This window comes from Chiloscyllium plagiosum, unplaced genomic scaffold (genome assembly GCF_037043375.1).
Source record: "Chiloscyllium plagiosum isolate Xiang-an unplaced genomic scaffold, Cpla_swu_hap1 HiC_scaffold_8, whole genome shotgun sequence".
NCBI lineage: Eukaryota > Metazoa > Chordata > Chondrichthyes > Orectolobiformes > Hemiscylliidae > Chiloscyllium > Chiloscyllium plagiosum.
Genome location: NW_028270146.1, coordinates 39,217,117 through 39,232,198, shown reverse-complemented (window position 1 = coordinate 39,232,198; position 15,082 = coordinate 39,217,117). Strand labels below are relative to the sequence as shown.

General features: G+C 41.7%; 1 protein-coding gene across 6 annotated transcripts in view; it reads left to right on the top strand.

Moving 5' to 3' along the window:
• LOC122553482 (spermatogenesis-associated protein 7-like) overlaps positions 1-15,082 on the top strand; it is a 90,801-nt gene that overhangs the window by 43,007 nt on the left and 32,712 nt on the right. For 3 of the 6 annotated variants that reach the window (XR_015757876.1, XM_043697292.2, XM_043697291.2), the window contains exons 4-5: positions 943-1,067; positions 9,497-9,969. Coding sequence is in view for 5 of the 6 variants with exons in the window: in XM_043697292.2 (XP_043553227.1) it covers positions 943-1,067; positions 9,497-9,969 (598 nt within the window). In the remaining variant the exon portion in view is untranslated. Of the gene's footprint in view, positions 1-942; positions 1,068-2,864; positions 2,992-9,496; positions 9,970-15,082 lie in introns of those variants that run through there. The other 3 variants (XM_087989724.1, XM_087989723.1, XM_043697294.2) reach the window with 2 other exon arrangements.

Below are 15,082 nucleotides of genomic sequence, written 5' to 3'. Positions count from 1 at the left end.
GCTAACCAGTTTGCCATGAGGAACCTTGTCAAACGTTACTGAAAACCATATCGATCACGTCCACCACTTTGTCCTCATCAATTATCTTTGATTCTTGCTGAAAAAGCTCAAGTAAACTAGTGAGAAATGATTTCCCACACACAAAGCCATGTTAACTATCCCTAATCAGTCTTTGCCTTTCCTAATACATGTAAATCTTGCCCCTCAGGATTCCCTCCAACAACTTGCCCATCACCGATGTCAGGCTCACTGGTGTATAAGTCAATAGCTTTTTCTTACCACCTTTCTTAAATGTGGCACCACATTAGCCAGCCTCCAGTTTTCTGGCACCTCATCTGTGGCCATCTATGATGCAAATATCTCAGCAAGGGGCCCAGCAATCATTTTCATGGGTACCCTGATCAGTTCCTGGGGATTTATCCACCTTTGTATTTTAAGACGTCTAGCACCTCCTCCTCTGTAACATGGGCATTTTTCAAGATGTTGCTATTTATTTCCCTATGTTCTCTACTTTCCATGTCATTTTCCACAGTAAACACTGATTCAAAGTACTCGTTTAGTATCTCCCCTATCTGCTGTGGTTCCACACATAGGTGGCTTTGCTGATCTTTAAGGGGTCCTATTCTCTCCATAGTTACTCTTTTGTATTTAATATAGATCTTGACTTTCAAAAGAAAACCAGAGCATCCAACAAATCCAGTTTATTTTGGCTGCCCGATTTAATTCTGTTTACTGGCACAAATATGATACCATACCAATACTATAACTGGGACAGTTAATGCCAATAAACATAGGTGGTCACTCTAGAAAATGAAAAAGCAAGTTGGAGTGCAATTTGACTGGCTTAGTGCTTCACACCTTATTCTAAGTTCACATCTTGAAGTGAATATGAAAATATAGTAAAGCATCAATCTGATGGTAAATTGCTCTTTTGTTCTTAAGATAAAGACCAACTGAAGAAGCAAAATCTACAAACTAAATACAAAAAAGGATTCATTCCTACAAGATCAGAATCTTGGTCCAGCTCTGGTAGCAGTGGAAGGTTAACTGTAACAGAATCTATTCAGGTATGTTCACTTCTGATAAATGTGAACGCATCTTCAGAGATGTAACATTTTACTTATGGTTCAATAGACATCACTATAGAATTTAAAGTCTTTAATCAATTACTGACCCTCCTTGAGCTCTCAAAATCTGTTTGCATTTTTTAATTAGAAGTTGGAAGACAGATTTTTAAAAATTAAAATAGCCTGTGGTGCTATAGTCCAAAAGCCTCATCCCACCTATCTCTTCAATCTCTGCTAGTTCTGCAATTCTGCTATTTAACTCCAGCTGCCTAAGTGTCACAGCCTTCTAAACACTGGTGCTGGTGGTATGATATTCAGCTCCACTTATGGTAATACTTTGTTTGAGAATGCTTTTAAAATTGGAGGATGAGACTTCAAAATGAATGGATGAGGGAGGAACCTTCAGAGCGTAAGACAAACGCTCTCATTGCCATGACCATGAGGTGGAATGAAGTCAGTGTAGAGATGGATGCATTAAAGCTAGTTTCAGAGGAGTTTTGGGAGCAGATAAGTGACTAGAAAAAGATGCATACTTAGAGTAGAGCAGGTCTTGGAAGTATTTGAAGAATGTTAATTGCATGCCATTTTTGATAGGGCGAGTGAGGACTGCAGGTACTGGAGATCAGAGTCGACAGTGTGGTGTTGGAAAAGCACAGCAGGACAGGCAGCATCCAAGGAGCAGGAGAATTGACATTTTGGGCATAAAGCCTTCATCAGGATTGAGCCTTGTGGGCCGGGGGCCTAAGAGATAAATGGGAGCGGGGGGTGGGGCTGGGGGGAAGATAGCTGGGATAGGTGTGCATTTCCAGCACCACACTCTCGACTGCCATTTTTAATAGCCACATATTTTAGGCTTTGCGTGCCCTCAATGAAAAATTGATTTCAGGAAAACAGGACTCAATCTGAGGTTTGATGAACACAGTAGTTGTTTGGTGTCTTTTTTCTGTGTTTAAGTTGTTGAGGAAAACGTAAGTTATCATTGAAGAAGGTTAAAGGTTAAGAAGAAGCAATTTAAATTAATTCTGGAATTGCACAAGTTTAGCAGTAGAGGGGCTGAGATGAACAAGGTTGTGTAGTAGAAGTATTTTGGTAACAGATACAACATGCAATTTAAAACTCCAAATTGACCAAGCTTGTAAATACTTTATTCAGTCTAAGATAGTGGCTGAGAAAAGGAATCAAGTTTACAGCAAGGGTGTGCAGATTGTGGAGGGGACCAAGGATGAAGGCATCCATTCTCCATTTACAGAACGTTAAACCATAAGAAATAGGAGCAGGAGTACACTGTACGAACCATATAACCCTCAAACCAGCTGTGCCATTCAATATAATCATGGCTAAGAATGACAATTCATGCCACAAACAGGAAGTCATTCTCAGCTTTAAAGGCTTTATGCTCTTTGATTGTGTTTTTATTTTTCATTGAATGCACAGAAAGCGAGAAAGTGAGTTTTTAAAGCATACAGGTGCTGTTACCTTTGCCATCAGAATTTTCCAATACATTCTTTGTCTCCACCTTCCCACTACAGCATAGTTGCTGTAAAACACTCCCAAGTTCTTCACATCCAATGCCCGAGAAATGAAATGGAACGTGAAAATTTTCAGACAATTGAATCATTAGCAATCTTGTTAATTACTAATTTTAAAATGGCAAATGGCCTGCCAATTTCTGCACCCACTCTACTGCAATAATTTTGGAGACTGGCATGATGTTGGATGGCTGACCTGACCTCTCTCACCCTGTTTTATGTTCACGCAGTGGGGTTGGCCTGCTTGATTTATGGATGTAAACTCCAGTCCTTCCTTACTTGCTCTCCAATGCTCTGCTTGCATTGCACCAAGACTTTTCAACTCCTAACAATGTCCAAAAGTGAGCAAAAAAACAATTCCAGAACTGAGATGCAAGTCACTGCGATTCGACCAGGTATGGCATAAGAGCCCAGCAAAATTGAACTTTGTGGAATTTTGGGAAAGCTGGCCACATGGAAGACCTTTATATAGCACAATATAAGATTTTATGCCAATTGGAGGTCAATTCATTTCAGTCTTACAAATGTCATTGTTCGTCAGGCTAGTATCCTAGGCCCAAACATCTTCAACTCCTTCATCAATGACCTTCCCCCTAACATTAGGTCAGAATTTGAGGTATCCATTGATTATTGCATAGTATTTGATTCTTTTCACAATTCTTCAGAAAATGAAGTTTATGCATGCATACTTCAGGACCTGGACAAGTGGCAAATAACATTTAGACTACAATATGCCAGACAATGATCATCTGCAATTAAAGTCCAACTATTTTCCTATGACATACAGCAACCTTCTCATTACTGAATTCTCCCCACCATCAACAGTTTGTGAGGTTGGGATAGTAGAGTAGTCAGCATTGACCAAAACCTGACCTACACCAGTCACATAAATACTATAGCTATAACAGCAGGTCAGAGGCTGGGTGGTTCTATGGGAAATGATTCACCTTCTGACCCCCTAAAACCTCTCAAGTATCGATAAAGCGCAACTCAGGAGTGTGATGGAACACCGTTTGGTTGCTGGATTGAATGCAAATTCAACCGTCCGTAAAAAGTTCAGCAATATCTAGGACAAAACAGCCTAGTCTCATATAAGAATAGAGATATACAGCACAAAAACAGATCCTTTGGTCCAACTCGTCCATGCCAACTAGATATGCTAAATAAATCTAGCCCCACTTGCCAGTATTTGACCCATATTCCTCTTAAACCCTTCCTATTTGTAAACCCATCCAGATGTCTTTTCAATGTAATCGTACCAGGCCTCCACTACTTCCTCTGACAACTCATTACATACAAACTTTGCATGAAAACGGTGCCCCTTAAACCTTCCAGCTGTCACCTTAAACCTATGCCCTTTAGTTTTTGACTGCCCCACCCCGGTGAAAAGACCTTATTTATTTACCCTATCTATGCCCCTCATTATTTTACAAACCTCTATAAGGTCACCCCTCAGCCTCTGACGCTCCAGGGAAAATAGCGTCAACCTTTAAAAATTCACAGCTCCCTCCAGCGTCAGCATACCATGGTTTGCAGTGTTCCTGTCTGCGGTGTGCAGTCCTGCATTGCCTTCCATAACCTCTGACTTTAATTGCCTGGAAGAACAACAGTTCATAGGAATGCTATCATCTGCAAGTTCCCTCCAAGTCTCATAACCATTCTGACTTGGAAGTATATTGTTGTTCCTTTATTGTCACTGGCTCAAAATCTTGCGACTCTTTACTATCATTTTGGGTACATCTACACAGCATGCATTATAACAGTAATCAGTTCGCCAACACGTTCTTGAAGGTATAGTCAGTTCTGCTACAATGCATATTTCTTCAATGTGAATTGGCTTTAACGTGATTCAAGAATTTAGACTGTCATTTACAGAACATGAACTTTTCTTACTGAATTGGCTATAATGCAATTCCAGCCCCATTAGCTTAAATGCCGTGCTATTGCATGATTTTCTTATAACACAAGATCGCATGAGAACGGAACTATGGCATTATCTCAGAACCAATTGTAATTCAGAATTGGGTATAAATACAAGCCTTCCTTCCAGTGCTCACATGCCATGAACAATTATTTTTAAACATCCTGCAAAAATTTACTGCTCTTAATATTTCTAGCTACTGAATGTTATTTGTTTGCAGTGAACGTGATTTTTAAAAAATCTGTTCTGGAGCAAAAGTTGTTATTTAATAATTGTTTCAGATTCACTGCAAGATCTTTGCTGGTTGGAGAATTGTAATGTTGTGATATGGAAGTTCTGCAATTGAGAATGGATTTACAATTAGCAATAAAAATGATTTTTTCTTTTAGACGTAGGTATCTTGAAACATTCAGTTTTCTTTTTCAGGCAATATACTTCATTTTTCAGCAGTGTTCTTGAACTAAACCAAATGGGAATCAAATCTACTTGGCCATTGTGCCAGCGTCTTGCTGTAACTCCAAGGGAGGTTCAACAGACTGAATCGTATTCTGTGCTTTATTACTTTAATGTGGCAGAATCCTGTGATACTCTGAGCACAATCACAAACTGCCCAAATTAAACAGAACAACTGAGGTAGCTTATAAAATAACTGTGATTGGGAGTGATATACAATGTCATAGATTTATAGATTCATGCAGCATAGCCCAACGGCCTATCGAGTCTGTGCAGATGTACTTACAGTAATCATACTTTACAGCACTTGACCCAAAACCTTGAATGTTATGACATTTCAAGTGCTCATCCATGTACCTTTTAAAGGTTATGAGGATTCCTACTTATACCACCTTCCCAAGTAATCCATTCAAGATTCCCACCACCCTCAGGGTGAAGGACATTTTCCTCAAATCCTCTCTGAGCCTACTGCCCTTCAGATTAAAATTATGATCTTTGTTATTAACCCGTCAACTAAGGAGAAAAGCAGCTTCCAATCCAGCCACTCGTGCCTCTCATAATTTTATATGTCAGTTAGGTGTCATGCTCCCCCCTCCCCACAAGACTTCTCTGCTCTAAAGAAAACAGTCTGAACCTATTCAGCCTGACTTCATAAATAAAGTGCTCCAACCCAGGTAACATCCTGGTGAATCCCTTCTGCACCCCTTCTGGCGTCATCCAGCAGATCTGAAGTTTTGTTCCATTTAAAATGTAATTGCAATCTTCCTGTTCTCACACCCAGTCTGTGCGTTCATCTAGACAGGATTCAGATCTACTCCTGCACTGTTTTTCTTGATTCTCTTTTATTGCCAGAAACCCGATAGAGCATCCATCTTGGAGGACTTCCAATTTCCACAATACTGGGAAGACAAAAATTCATTGTCTTCCTGCAATAACCTTGATACTTATTCTCCAGCAAGATACTGCCACCAAACTCATCTTCCCCTGCTTGTTAGTATTCTGTAGGAACTGTTCTCTGCAAGACATCCTGGTCCACTCCACTATCACCCCTAACACTTCTTCACTTCCTTATGGTATCTTCCCATGCAATCACAGAAAGTGTACCACTTGTCCGGTATTTTCACTGTCCAAGGCCCGAAGCACACCTTCCACGTGAATCACTGATTTAGTTGTACTACTTTCAATCTAGCCTACTGTATTTGCTGTTCATTAAGTGGTCTTCTCTATATTGGTAAAACCAAATGCAGATTGAGTAACAGCTTTACAGACCACCTACTCTTTGTCAGTAAGAATAACCCTGACCTTTCAGTTGTTGCCATTTCAATGCACCATCTTGCCCTCATGCAAATATTCCAGTGAAGCACAAGGCAAGCTGGACAAACAGCATCTCATTTTCCTCGGAGGCAATTTACTGAGCATGAACACCATCCTCCATTTGATTACAACCCTCAATGGCTGGCCTTTGTAATATCACCAAGTTTGCAGATGACAAAGCTGGGGGTGAGGGTGCACTGTGAGGAGGATGCAGAGAGGGTTCCATGTGATTTGGACAATAGGGATGAGTGGGCAAATGAATGTCAGAAGAAGTATAATGTGGATAAATATAAGGCTATACACTTTGGTAGAAAAGTAGGAAATCAAATTATCTGAATGATGATAGACTAGGGAAAAGGGTGGTGTAACAAGACCTGTGTGTTTTTGAACGCCAGTCATTGAAAGTAAACATGCAGGTGCAGCAGGTAGTGAAGGAGGCAAACAGTATGTTGGCTTTCATAATGAAGGATTCAAGTACAGGAGCAGAGACATCTTGCTACAACTGTATAGTACCTTGGTGAAACCACAGCTGGAGTATTGTGCGCAGATTTGGTCACCTTATCAGAGGAAAGATCTTCTGGCTGTGGACAGAGTATAAGAAAGGTTTGTCAGATTCATTCGTGAGATGGCAGGGCTGATGTATGAAGAGGAACAGGATCGGTTAGGACAATATTCATTGGAGTTTAGAAGAATAACAGGGTGATCTCATAGATTCCTAAAAAATTTATTTGTTAAACCTAAAAGGTTGCAGGTAAGATTTACAAGGATGTTGCCGGGGTTGTAGGGTTTGAGCTACAGTGAAAGGCTGAATAGGCTGGGGCTATTTTCCCTGGAGTGTCAGAGGCTGAGAAGTGACCTTAGAGAAGTTTATAAAATCATGAGGGGTATTGATGCAACCTTCCAACTCGGCACCGCCCTCATGACCTGTTCTACCTGCCCATCTTCCTTCCCATCTATCAGCTCGACCCTTCCCTCTGACCTATCACCATTACCCCACCTCCATCTACCTATCGCACTCTCAGCTACCTAACCCCCAGCCCCACCCTCTTCCCATTTATCCCACCACCCCCTTGGCTCACAGCCTCATTCTCGATGAGGGGCTTTTGCCCAAAATGTCGACTCTCCTGCTCCTCAGATGCTGCCTGACCTGCTGTGCTTTTCCAGCACCACACTCTTGACTGCAGTAAACCCACCAACCCAACCTCCACTCCCGGCACCTTCCCCTGCAACCGCAAGAAGCGCCCACACCTCCCCCTTCACCTCCCTCCAAGGCCCCAATGGATCCTTCCATATCTGTCGTAAATTCACCTGCACCTCCACACACGTCATTTACTTTATCCGCTGCACCCGGTGATCTCCTCTACATTGGGGAGACAGGAACACCTCTGGGACACCCGCATCAACCAACCCAACCGCCCCGTGGCTGAACACTTTAACTCTCCTTCCCACTCCGCCAAGGACATGCAGATCCTTGGCCTCCTCCATCGCCAGATCCTGGCCACACAACGCCTGGAGGAAGAGCGCCTTATCTTCCTCCTAGAAACCCTCCAACCACATGGAATGAATGTAGATTTCTCCAGCTTCCTCATTTCCCCTCCCCACACCTTATCTCAGTCCCAACCCCCGGATTCAGCACTGCCCTCTTGACCTGCAATCTTCTTCCCAACCTCTCCGCCACCGCCCCCCCCCCTCTCCGGCCTATCACCCTCATCCTCACCTCCTTCCACCTATCGTATTCCCAGCGCGCCCCCCCCCCCCCCCCCCCACTCCCCAGCCTTTTATCTCATTTTATCTCAGCCCGCTTGGCACACCAGCCTCATTCCTGAAGAAGGGCTTATGCCCAAAACATTGATTCTCCTGCTCCTTGGATGCTGCCTGGCCTGCTACGCTTTTCCAGCACCACACTTTTCAACTCTGGTCTCCAGCATCTGCAGTCCTCACTTTCTCGCAGTAAACCCTGACCAAGTGAAGTTTCAAGACATCAAGATCCCTCAAAAGATGTAATTAAAAACATCAACATATCTCCTAAAATTGATGTAAAATCACATAGAATGTAATAGAAATGTAACTCAGCGAGTATATACATCACTGTTATATTTTATTTACAGCATAAATATTCAGACATTATGGTAGGTCACAGTATTTAATGTATATAATGTTTGCTGATTTTTTTTAAGAGTGCTGTTTGATAACATGGCAGTTAGAACAAAGTTTGCTGTATCTATTTCTTCCTGCCACAACTTCAGCAATAAGTAATTTGTTTACAGACATTGAGAATGTTAAAATTGATATTGAAACTAGTGGAAGGTAATCCTCATTCCTCTGACACTATTTTGAAAGTACTGCATTTTTGTCTTGAGCACTTTTGACTGGACATCAGGTAACTAGCGAAAACTGTGCTCTTTGAAGTTACCTAGTGCTGAAGAGGTATTTAAATGTTCTAAGTCCTTAAGATGTTAGTACTAGCTCAATGCTCACATAAAGGAATGTTGACCTTTACTGTTGCCAGAGTAATGGGTCACAATCCTTATGTTTGAGTTAACTATGATGCTAATTCTTATACCTGCTAAAAAAAAAATTGATAAGTAGTGAAATTTTCCTTTAAATTTAGGATATCAGTGTTGTCTCCACCTCTTATCACCACATAGTACAGGTTGGCCTTGTTTAATTTCAAACTATTGAGCTACACAACATTTAAATCATTTGGCATTAATTAAGCATTATTTTCCAATTAAAGATTTTTCTTGGTAAGGTTTTCAATCATTGTCAGTGGATATTAAGTTTTACATACCCATGGTGCTCTCTGGTTAAATCTGTTCGGTGTCTCATGAGTGCTAGTGCCTAATGAACTAGTTACTTAAGTAATTACTATCCAAGTGTAACTGGTTGATTTCCTTTGTCATTTTTGGAAGCTTTAGTCTTCAATTCATGTTTGTGGTGCAGGCATCTGAAAACATTATCCTGCAATCCTGTCCCATCAGTAAACTTTTATTGGCATGTTGTCTTTTTGAATGAATGGTTTTTAGATGCTCTCATTCATGTGTGATCTCTCCTGAATGCATCTTCTAAGGGAAAACTGTATATGAGAAAGCATTATTCTTCAGTGTCTCCTTATCAGGAATTTGTACATAGTTTCTGGTACGATGACTTGTTCCAATGCTTTAAAAATAACATTTTTACATACTTACTGCATTTTCATTTTTGGTTAACAGAATCCTTCTATGCTACAACACAGTAAGGAACCCAGACAGCTAGCAAATGGATCCATGACTCCTGAGCAAACGTTTATCACTCCCAAAGGGAATTTTTCAGTGTTGACTTCTGCTGCCGACATTAATAACGAAACAACTCAGAAAAACTTCAGTCGCTGCTACTCAGATCTGAGCTCCAGGATTTCTATATCTCCCAGGCAATGTTATAGATCTTTCTACAGTTCATCATCTAGCTTTGCAAATAGCCAACACTGTTACAAATTATTTCAGGATGCACGTCAGAAGACATATAGTGGTGATATTTTGGAGAAACATGCTCATTGTTTTACAGGTGGGCAACAATTCACTCCTCGCATTCTAAAGAAAGAAGCACAGTCTTCCTTGATCCATTACAATTATTATACTCCTGTGAAGAAGAAAAGACTTTCAAAAAAGAAACACATGACACAGGAAACACAGACTGATTTCACCAGGTACTTTGAGTTGCAAGAATGTATTTTTGCTTTGTGTTTCCAGAATTATTGCTATGTAGAATATCAATGACTTTCTCTGCCCAAATTTTAGTTATATTTGTAATATACTGATATAAATGAGGTGACTTCTCTTGAGAGAAGTACTTTCAGCTAAAGTACATCTTTAAATAGAACAAACAAAAATCGACAGTCTGCTCTCCATTGAGATATAGGGCTGGATTTTCCAAGGAGTGGCAGTCAGATGCATATTGCCACTCTGCTCCTTTCTAATTAAACAAAAGAGTCTCTCATTTCTGACAGGAGATTCTAGTCAGGGCATATAGAGTCATACAGCACAGAAACAGACTCTTCGGTCCAACTTGTCCATTCTGACCAGGTTTCTCAGACTGAACTAATCTCATTTGTCTGCATTTGCCCCATATCCCTCTAAATCTTTCCTATTCATGTACCTGTCCAAATAATTTTTAAATGTTGTAATTGTACTCTCCTTGACCACTTCCTCTGGTAGTTCGTTCCATATATGTACCAATTTCTGTGTGAAAACATTGCCCCTCAGGTCCCTTTTAAATCTTTCCCCTCTCACTTTAAACCTATGCCATCTCGTTTTGGACTTCCCTACCCTGGAGAAAAGACCTTGATTATTCACCCAATGTATGCCTGTCATGGTTTTATAAATCTCTGTAAGGTCATTCCTCAGCCTCCTATACTCCAGCGAAAAAAGTCCCTTAAGGAATGCAGAGCCATACTTTCATTCTGGTAGATCCTTTATTGTGAAGCACAGTCATGCAAAGACAAGCAAAGCTCCCTTTTTCATGCAATCAATTGCTGTAATCTATGATTTAGAGGTCCAGCGTCACAGACAACTACTTTGACAGCTCTTTTGAAAAAGTTAGTACATAAGATAAGTGTGAGGATAGAGTGCCAGGTAGTTATGATGCCAGGTATGTGCAAGTGGGATGCCAGTTCATTAGCATGCAATTGAAGTTTTAGGTTAGGTCATGGTGAATAGGAGAAATTGAGTCAGGCAAGAGTGGCTGAGAATGTTGGATTCTGGACAGCGGGGTCCCAGGATAACGGGGATACTATTGGGTTGGGTTACGGGAGAAGGGGTGGTATTGGGTCTGTGTGCAGGGGAAAGGCAGGGTCAGATCCAGTGTCATGATCAGAGCGCAGATTGGATTGAGGTGGGTGGGGATTTGCAGGTCCATCAACAATGGAGGACATGAGGTTCAGGTTCTGGAAGGGGTACTGGAAGGACTGAGGGGAAAGGGTAGTTAGTACTGGCATGGATAGGGTAAATAGGCAAGGTCTTTTTCCTGGGGTCGGGGAGTCCAGAACTAGAGGGCATAGGTTTAGGGTGAGAGGGGAAAGATATAAAAGAGACCTATAGTGCAACTTTTTCACGCAGAGGGTGATACGTGTATGGAATGAACTGCCAGAGGATGTGGTGGAGGCTGGTACAATTACAACATTTAAGAGGCATTTGGATGGGTATATGAATAGGAAGGGTTTGGAGGGATATGGGCCAGGTGCCGGCAGGTGGGACTAAATTGGGTTGGGATATCTGGTCGGCATGGATGGGTTGGACCAAAGGGTCTGTTTGCATGTTGTACCTCTCTATGTCTCTATGACTCTACCTGTAGTTTTGGCGGGGGGGGGGGGGGGGGGGGGGGGAAATGCTATGTTTGGGAGCTGGTTTGGGTTGACTGGTGGGAAAGGGGTGTGTACAGGATATTGATTGGTGGGGGGGGGATGGTATCGAATCCAGTAGCAGTGATTGTCAGGTCCTGGAGCTAAAGGAAGAGGTGTTGGGCCACTGTTTGCTGGGGTGGGTGTGTGTGTCGGGGGGGGTAAGGAGTGTCTAAGAAGTGTAATCAGGATGTGTAAAGTACATTATGGGACCCATTGAATAGATACTGAGAAGCTTGATTAAGTTGTTGTGGTTCTGTTCGCCGAGCTGGGAATTTGTGTTGCAGACATTTCGTCCCTTGTCTAGCTGACATCCTCAGTGCTTTGGAGCCTCCTGTGAAGCGCTTCTGTGTTGTTTCCTCCAGCATTTATAGTGGTTTATAGCAACAAACCACTATAAATGCTGGAGGAAACAACACAAAAGCGCTTCACAGGAGGCTCCAAAGCACTGAGGATGTCACCTAGACAGAGGACGAAACGTCTGCAACACAAATTCCCAGCTCGGCGAACAGAACCACAACAACGAACACCCGAGCTATAAATCTTCTCACAAACTTTGAACACCCACGGGCGAGGGACGCTAAGACAAGCCTGGAAATGGGAATCCTGTGCCAACCGCCTAAGTGCCACATATGGACCCGGACCATAGAACAGGCCGTCACCATAGGACAGAACAGGACCACACACCGCAAAAAAACGGCACTAAAAGAAAAAATGGCCAAACTAACACACAACAGAGAGGACACCACAATACATACCTGGGTGAGAAACCTCTCTCACAGACACGGAAGGAACAATACTGGCCAAGGGACTCAACTACAACCACAGGGACGCCAAGACAGCAGACTTCCTAGCAGCACTAGAATGCACACTCAGAAACAATGGACTGACAGAAGAGACACAACAAACAGTGAGACAAGTATCGTACCCCTGATAACAAGGAAAAGACAAACACACAACCTCAACACCAAGGAGAGGAAAGCACTAAAAACACTAAGAAATGATAAGAACATAATCATACTACCAGCAGACAAAGGCAGAATGACAGTCATCCAGAAAGCGCAACAACTACTTGCAGATACCAACACCTACCAAAAGAGGGAGTTTGACCCCACCCCACAGCTCACCAATATGATAAACAACACACTGAGGAACCTGCAAAAAAATGGACAGATAACCAGGTTTGACCTACAGAGAATGAATCCTGAAAGTAACACCACCCCCAGATTCTATGGACTACCTAAAGTGCACAAACCAGACATCCCACTCAGACCCATCGTATCTCTACCAGAGACACCATCACACAAACTGGCTAAAGAACTACAACAGAAACTGAAACACCTGATCAGCGGATCCAGACACTCTATACAGTCAACACAGGAATTCTTGGACACCATCAGAAATATACACATAGACAAGGAAGAAACTATGGCCTCATTCGATGTAACGGCATTGTTCACCTCTATCGACAAAACCCTAGCCAGAGAAACAATAGCCAACCTGCTGGACATACAGAACAGACAACAAGACAGGGAACTTATCAACAAAGACTGCATACTCAAACTACTGGACCTGTGCCTCACAACACACTTCACATTCAACAACCAAATATATGAACAAATCAACGGCATACCATGGGCTCACCCATCTCTGGACTCATAGCAGAAGCTGTAATGCAAAGATCAAACCACTATAAATGCCAGAGGAAACAACACAGAAGTGCTTCTTAGGAGGCTCCCAAGCACTGAGGATGTCACCTAGACAGGGGACGAAACGTCTGCAACACAAATTCCCAGCTCGTCGAACAGAACCACAACAACGAACACCCGAGCTACAAATCTTCTCACAAAGTTTTATTAAGTTATTAATAGTCTAACTTCCTAAGTAAATTTACGTAACTGCAGGGGAACCCTTCAACCTCTCTGATTTAGATTCTCAGACTCCGTTTTGGAGGGTTTTAGGCATCGGGAAATTGCCCAGTGGTATCTTCAATTTCCTGGGTTGCTCCCTTGGAGTCTGCTATGCTGAAGTTTCTGCAGGGTCCCAGTGTGAAACTCCCATCTACTCTGCAAAAAGGACTCTGGCTTCAGAAACTCCAGGCCATGGTTGTTCATCTGAGTGTGTGAAAAGTCATACCCCTCAGTATAAATTCAAATGCAATTTTACAGCTATGAAGGACTGAGAGAAAGATTATAAATTCATGCCGATTTTATTTATAACAATACTTTGATTGATTAACTCCAGAAATATTTAAATTCAGTACTCAATATCTTTGTATTCAAGTTAGCACAAACATTTTAAAAAATGGTCTTACTGGATTTAGGAATCATATTGTGCACATCTAGTTACTGAAGTTTTAGTTCTAAAGAATTTTCTTATTTTTTTGATTTTAATTGAATTATGTATTGGGTTGATTAGAATTATATTTCAGCTTAAATTACTCCTTTTTTTACAAATTATTGCAGCAAGGTCAATTGGCCTAATAGATCCATGCCTTTGCTTATGCTCCAGAACAATATCATTCCACATTTCTTCTTCTAACCACATTATCAAATCCTTCTATTCCTTTTTCCCTAATATGCTAATTCCAACTTTGTCTTAAATATGTCTGTGTTATTTACTTTGTCCAATCCGTATGGCAATGAGATGTCTCACTGACAAGGGGAAACATCATATTCTTCTGTAATTTTAGAACATTTCTATCAGGGCATCATTTGGTTTGGTCTTTTCTCAAGAAAGAGCTCTAGCCAACTCATGCTGTCCTGCTGATACTTTCCAAATTGTGAAGTGATTATTTCTACTGAAATGCACAAAGGACGTGGACATGGTTCGTTGGAAACTGTAATTTGGGTGACATTTTTGTTCACCGAGATGAGCAGAAATTAGTTCTGGAAATTGGTACTTTTTTCTTCTTTGTGCACCCAGACTTTCTATTACCTGGCCACAAAATACACCTAATCTCAATACCACTAGTATGATATTTTGATATCAGTTTTGCCCAGATATTTTAGATGCATAAAAAGCCTCTGAAGTGGCCAAAGTGAAGTCTTGAGTGCAATAATGGTTTTGCCCATATTTAATGCACAGAAATCACCGTGCAGCTCCTGACCCGATCCCCAACCCAATTGCAGAAGCTCGGATACCCAACCCAAGAAGAGTGGGCCCCTTCGATCTTCAGGCTCAGTTATTTGGCCCTGATGTCACAACACCATGCCATCCCTGACTGGAGCCAATTACTAGAAATTACCATGGATCATATATACTATTGTCATGATTCTCTGAGCACCTGCATTTCTGACCCTCTGAGGAATCTCAAACCAGAATCTCCAGAGAAGACAAGAGGCAGAGAGCATTGGGATTTTTCAGAATTGTGGGATTTTCAATGCTCAGGGAGCAATTTGCTCATGGCCCTATATGAGTTCTT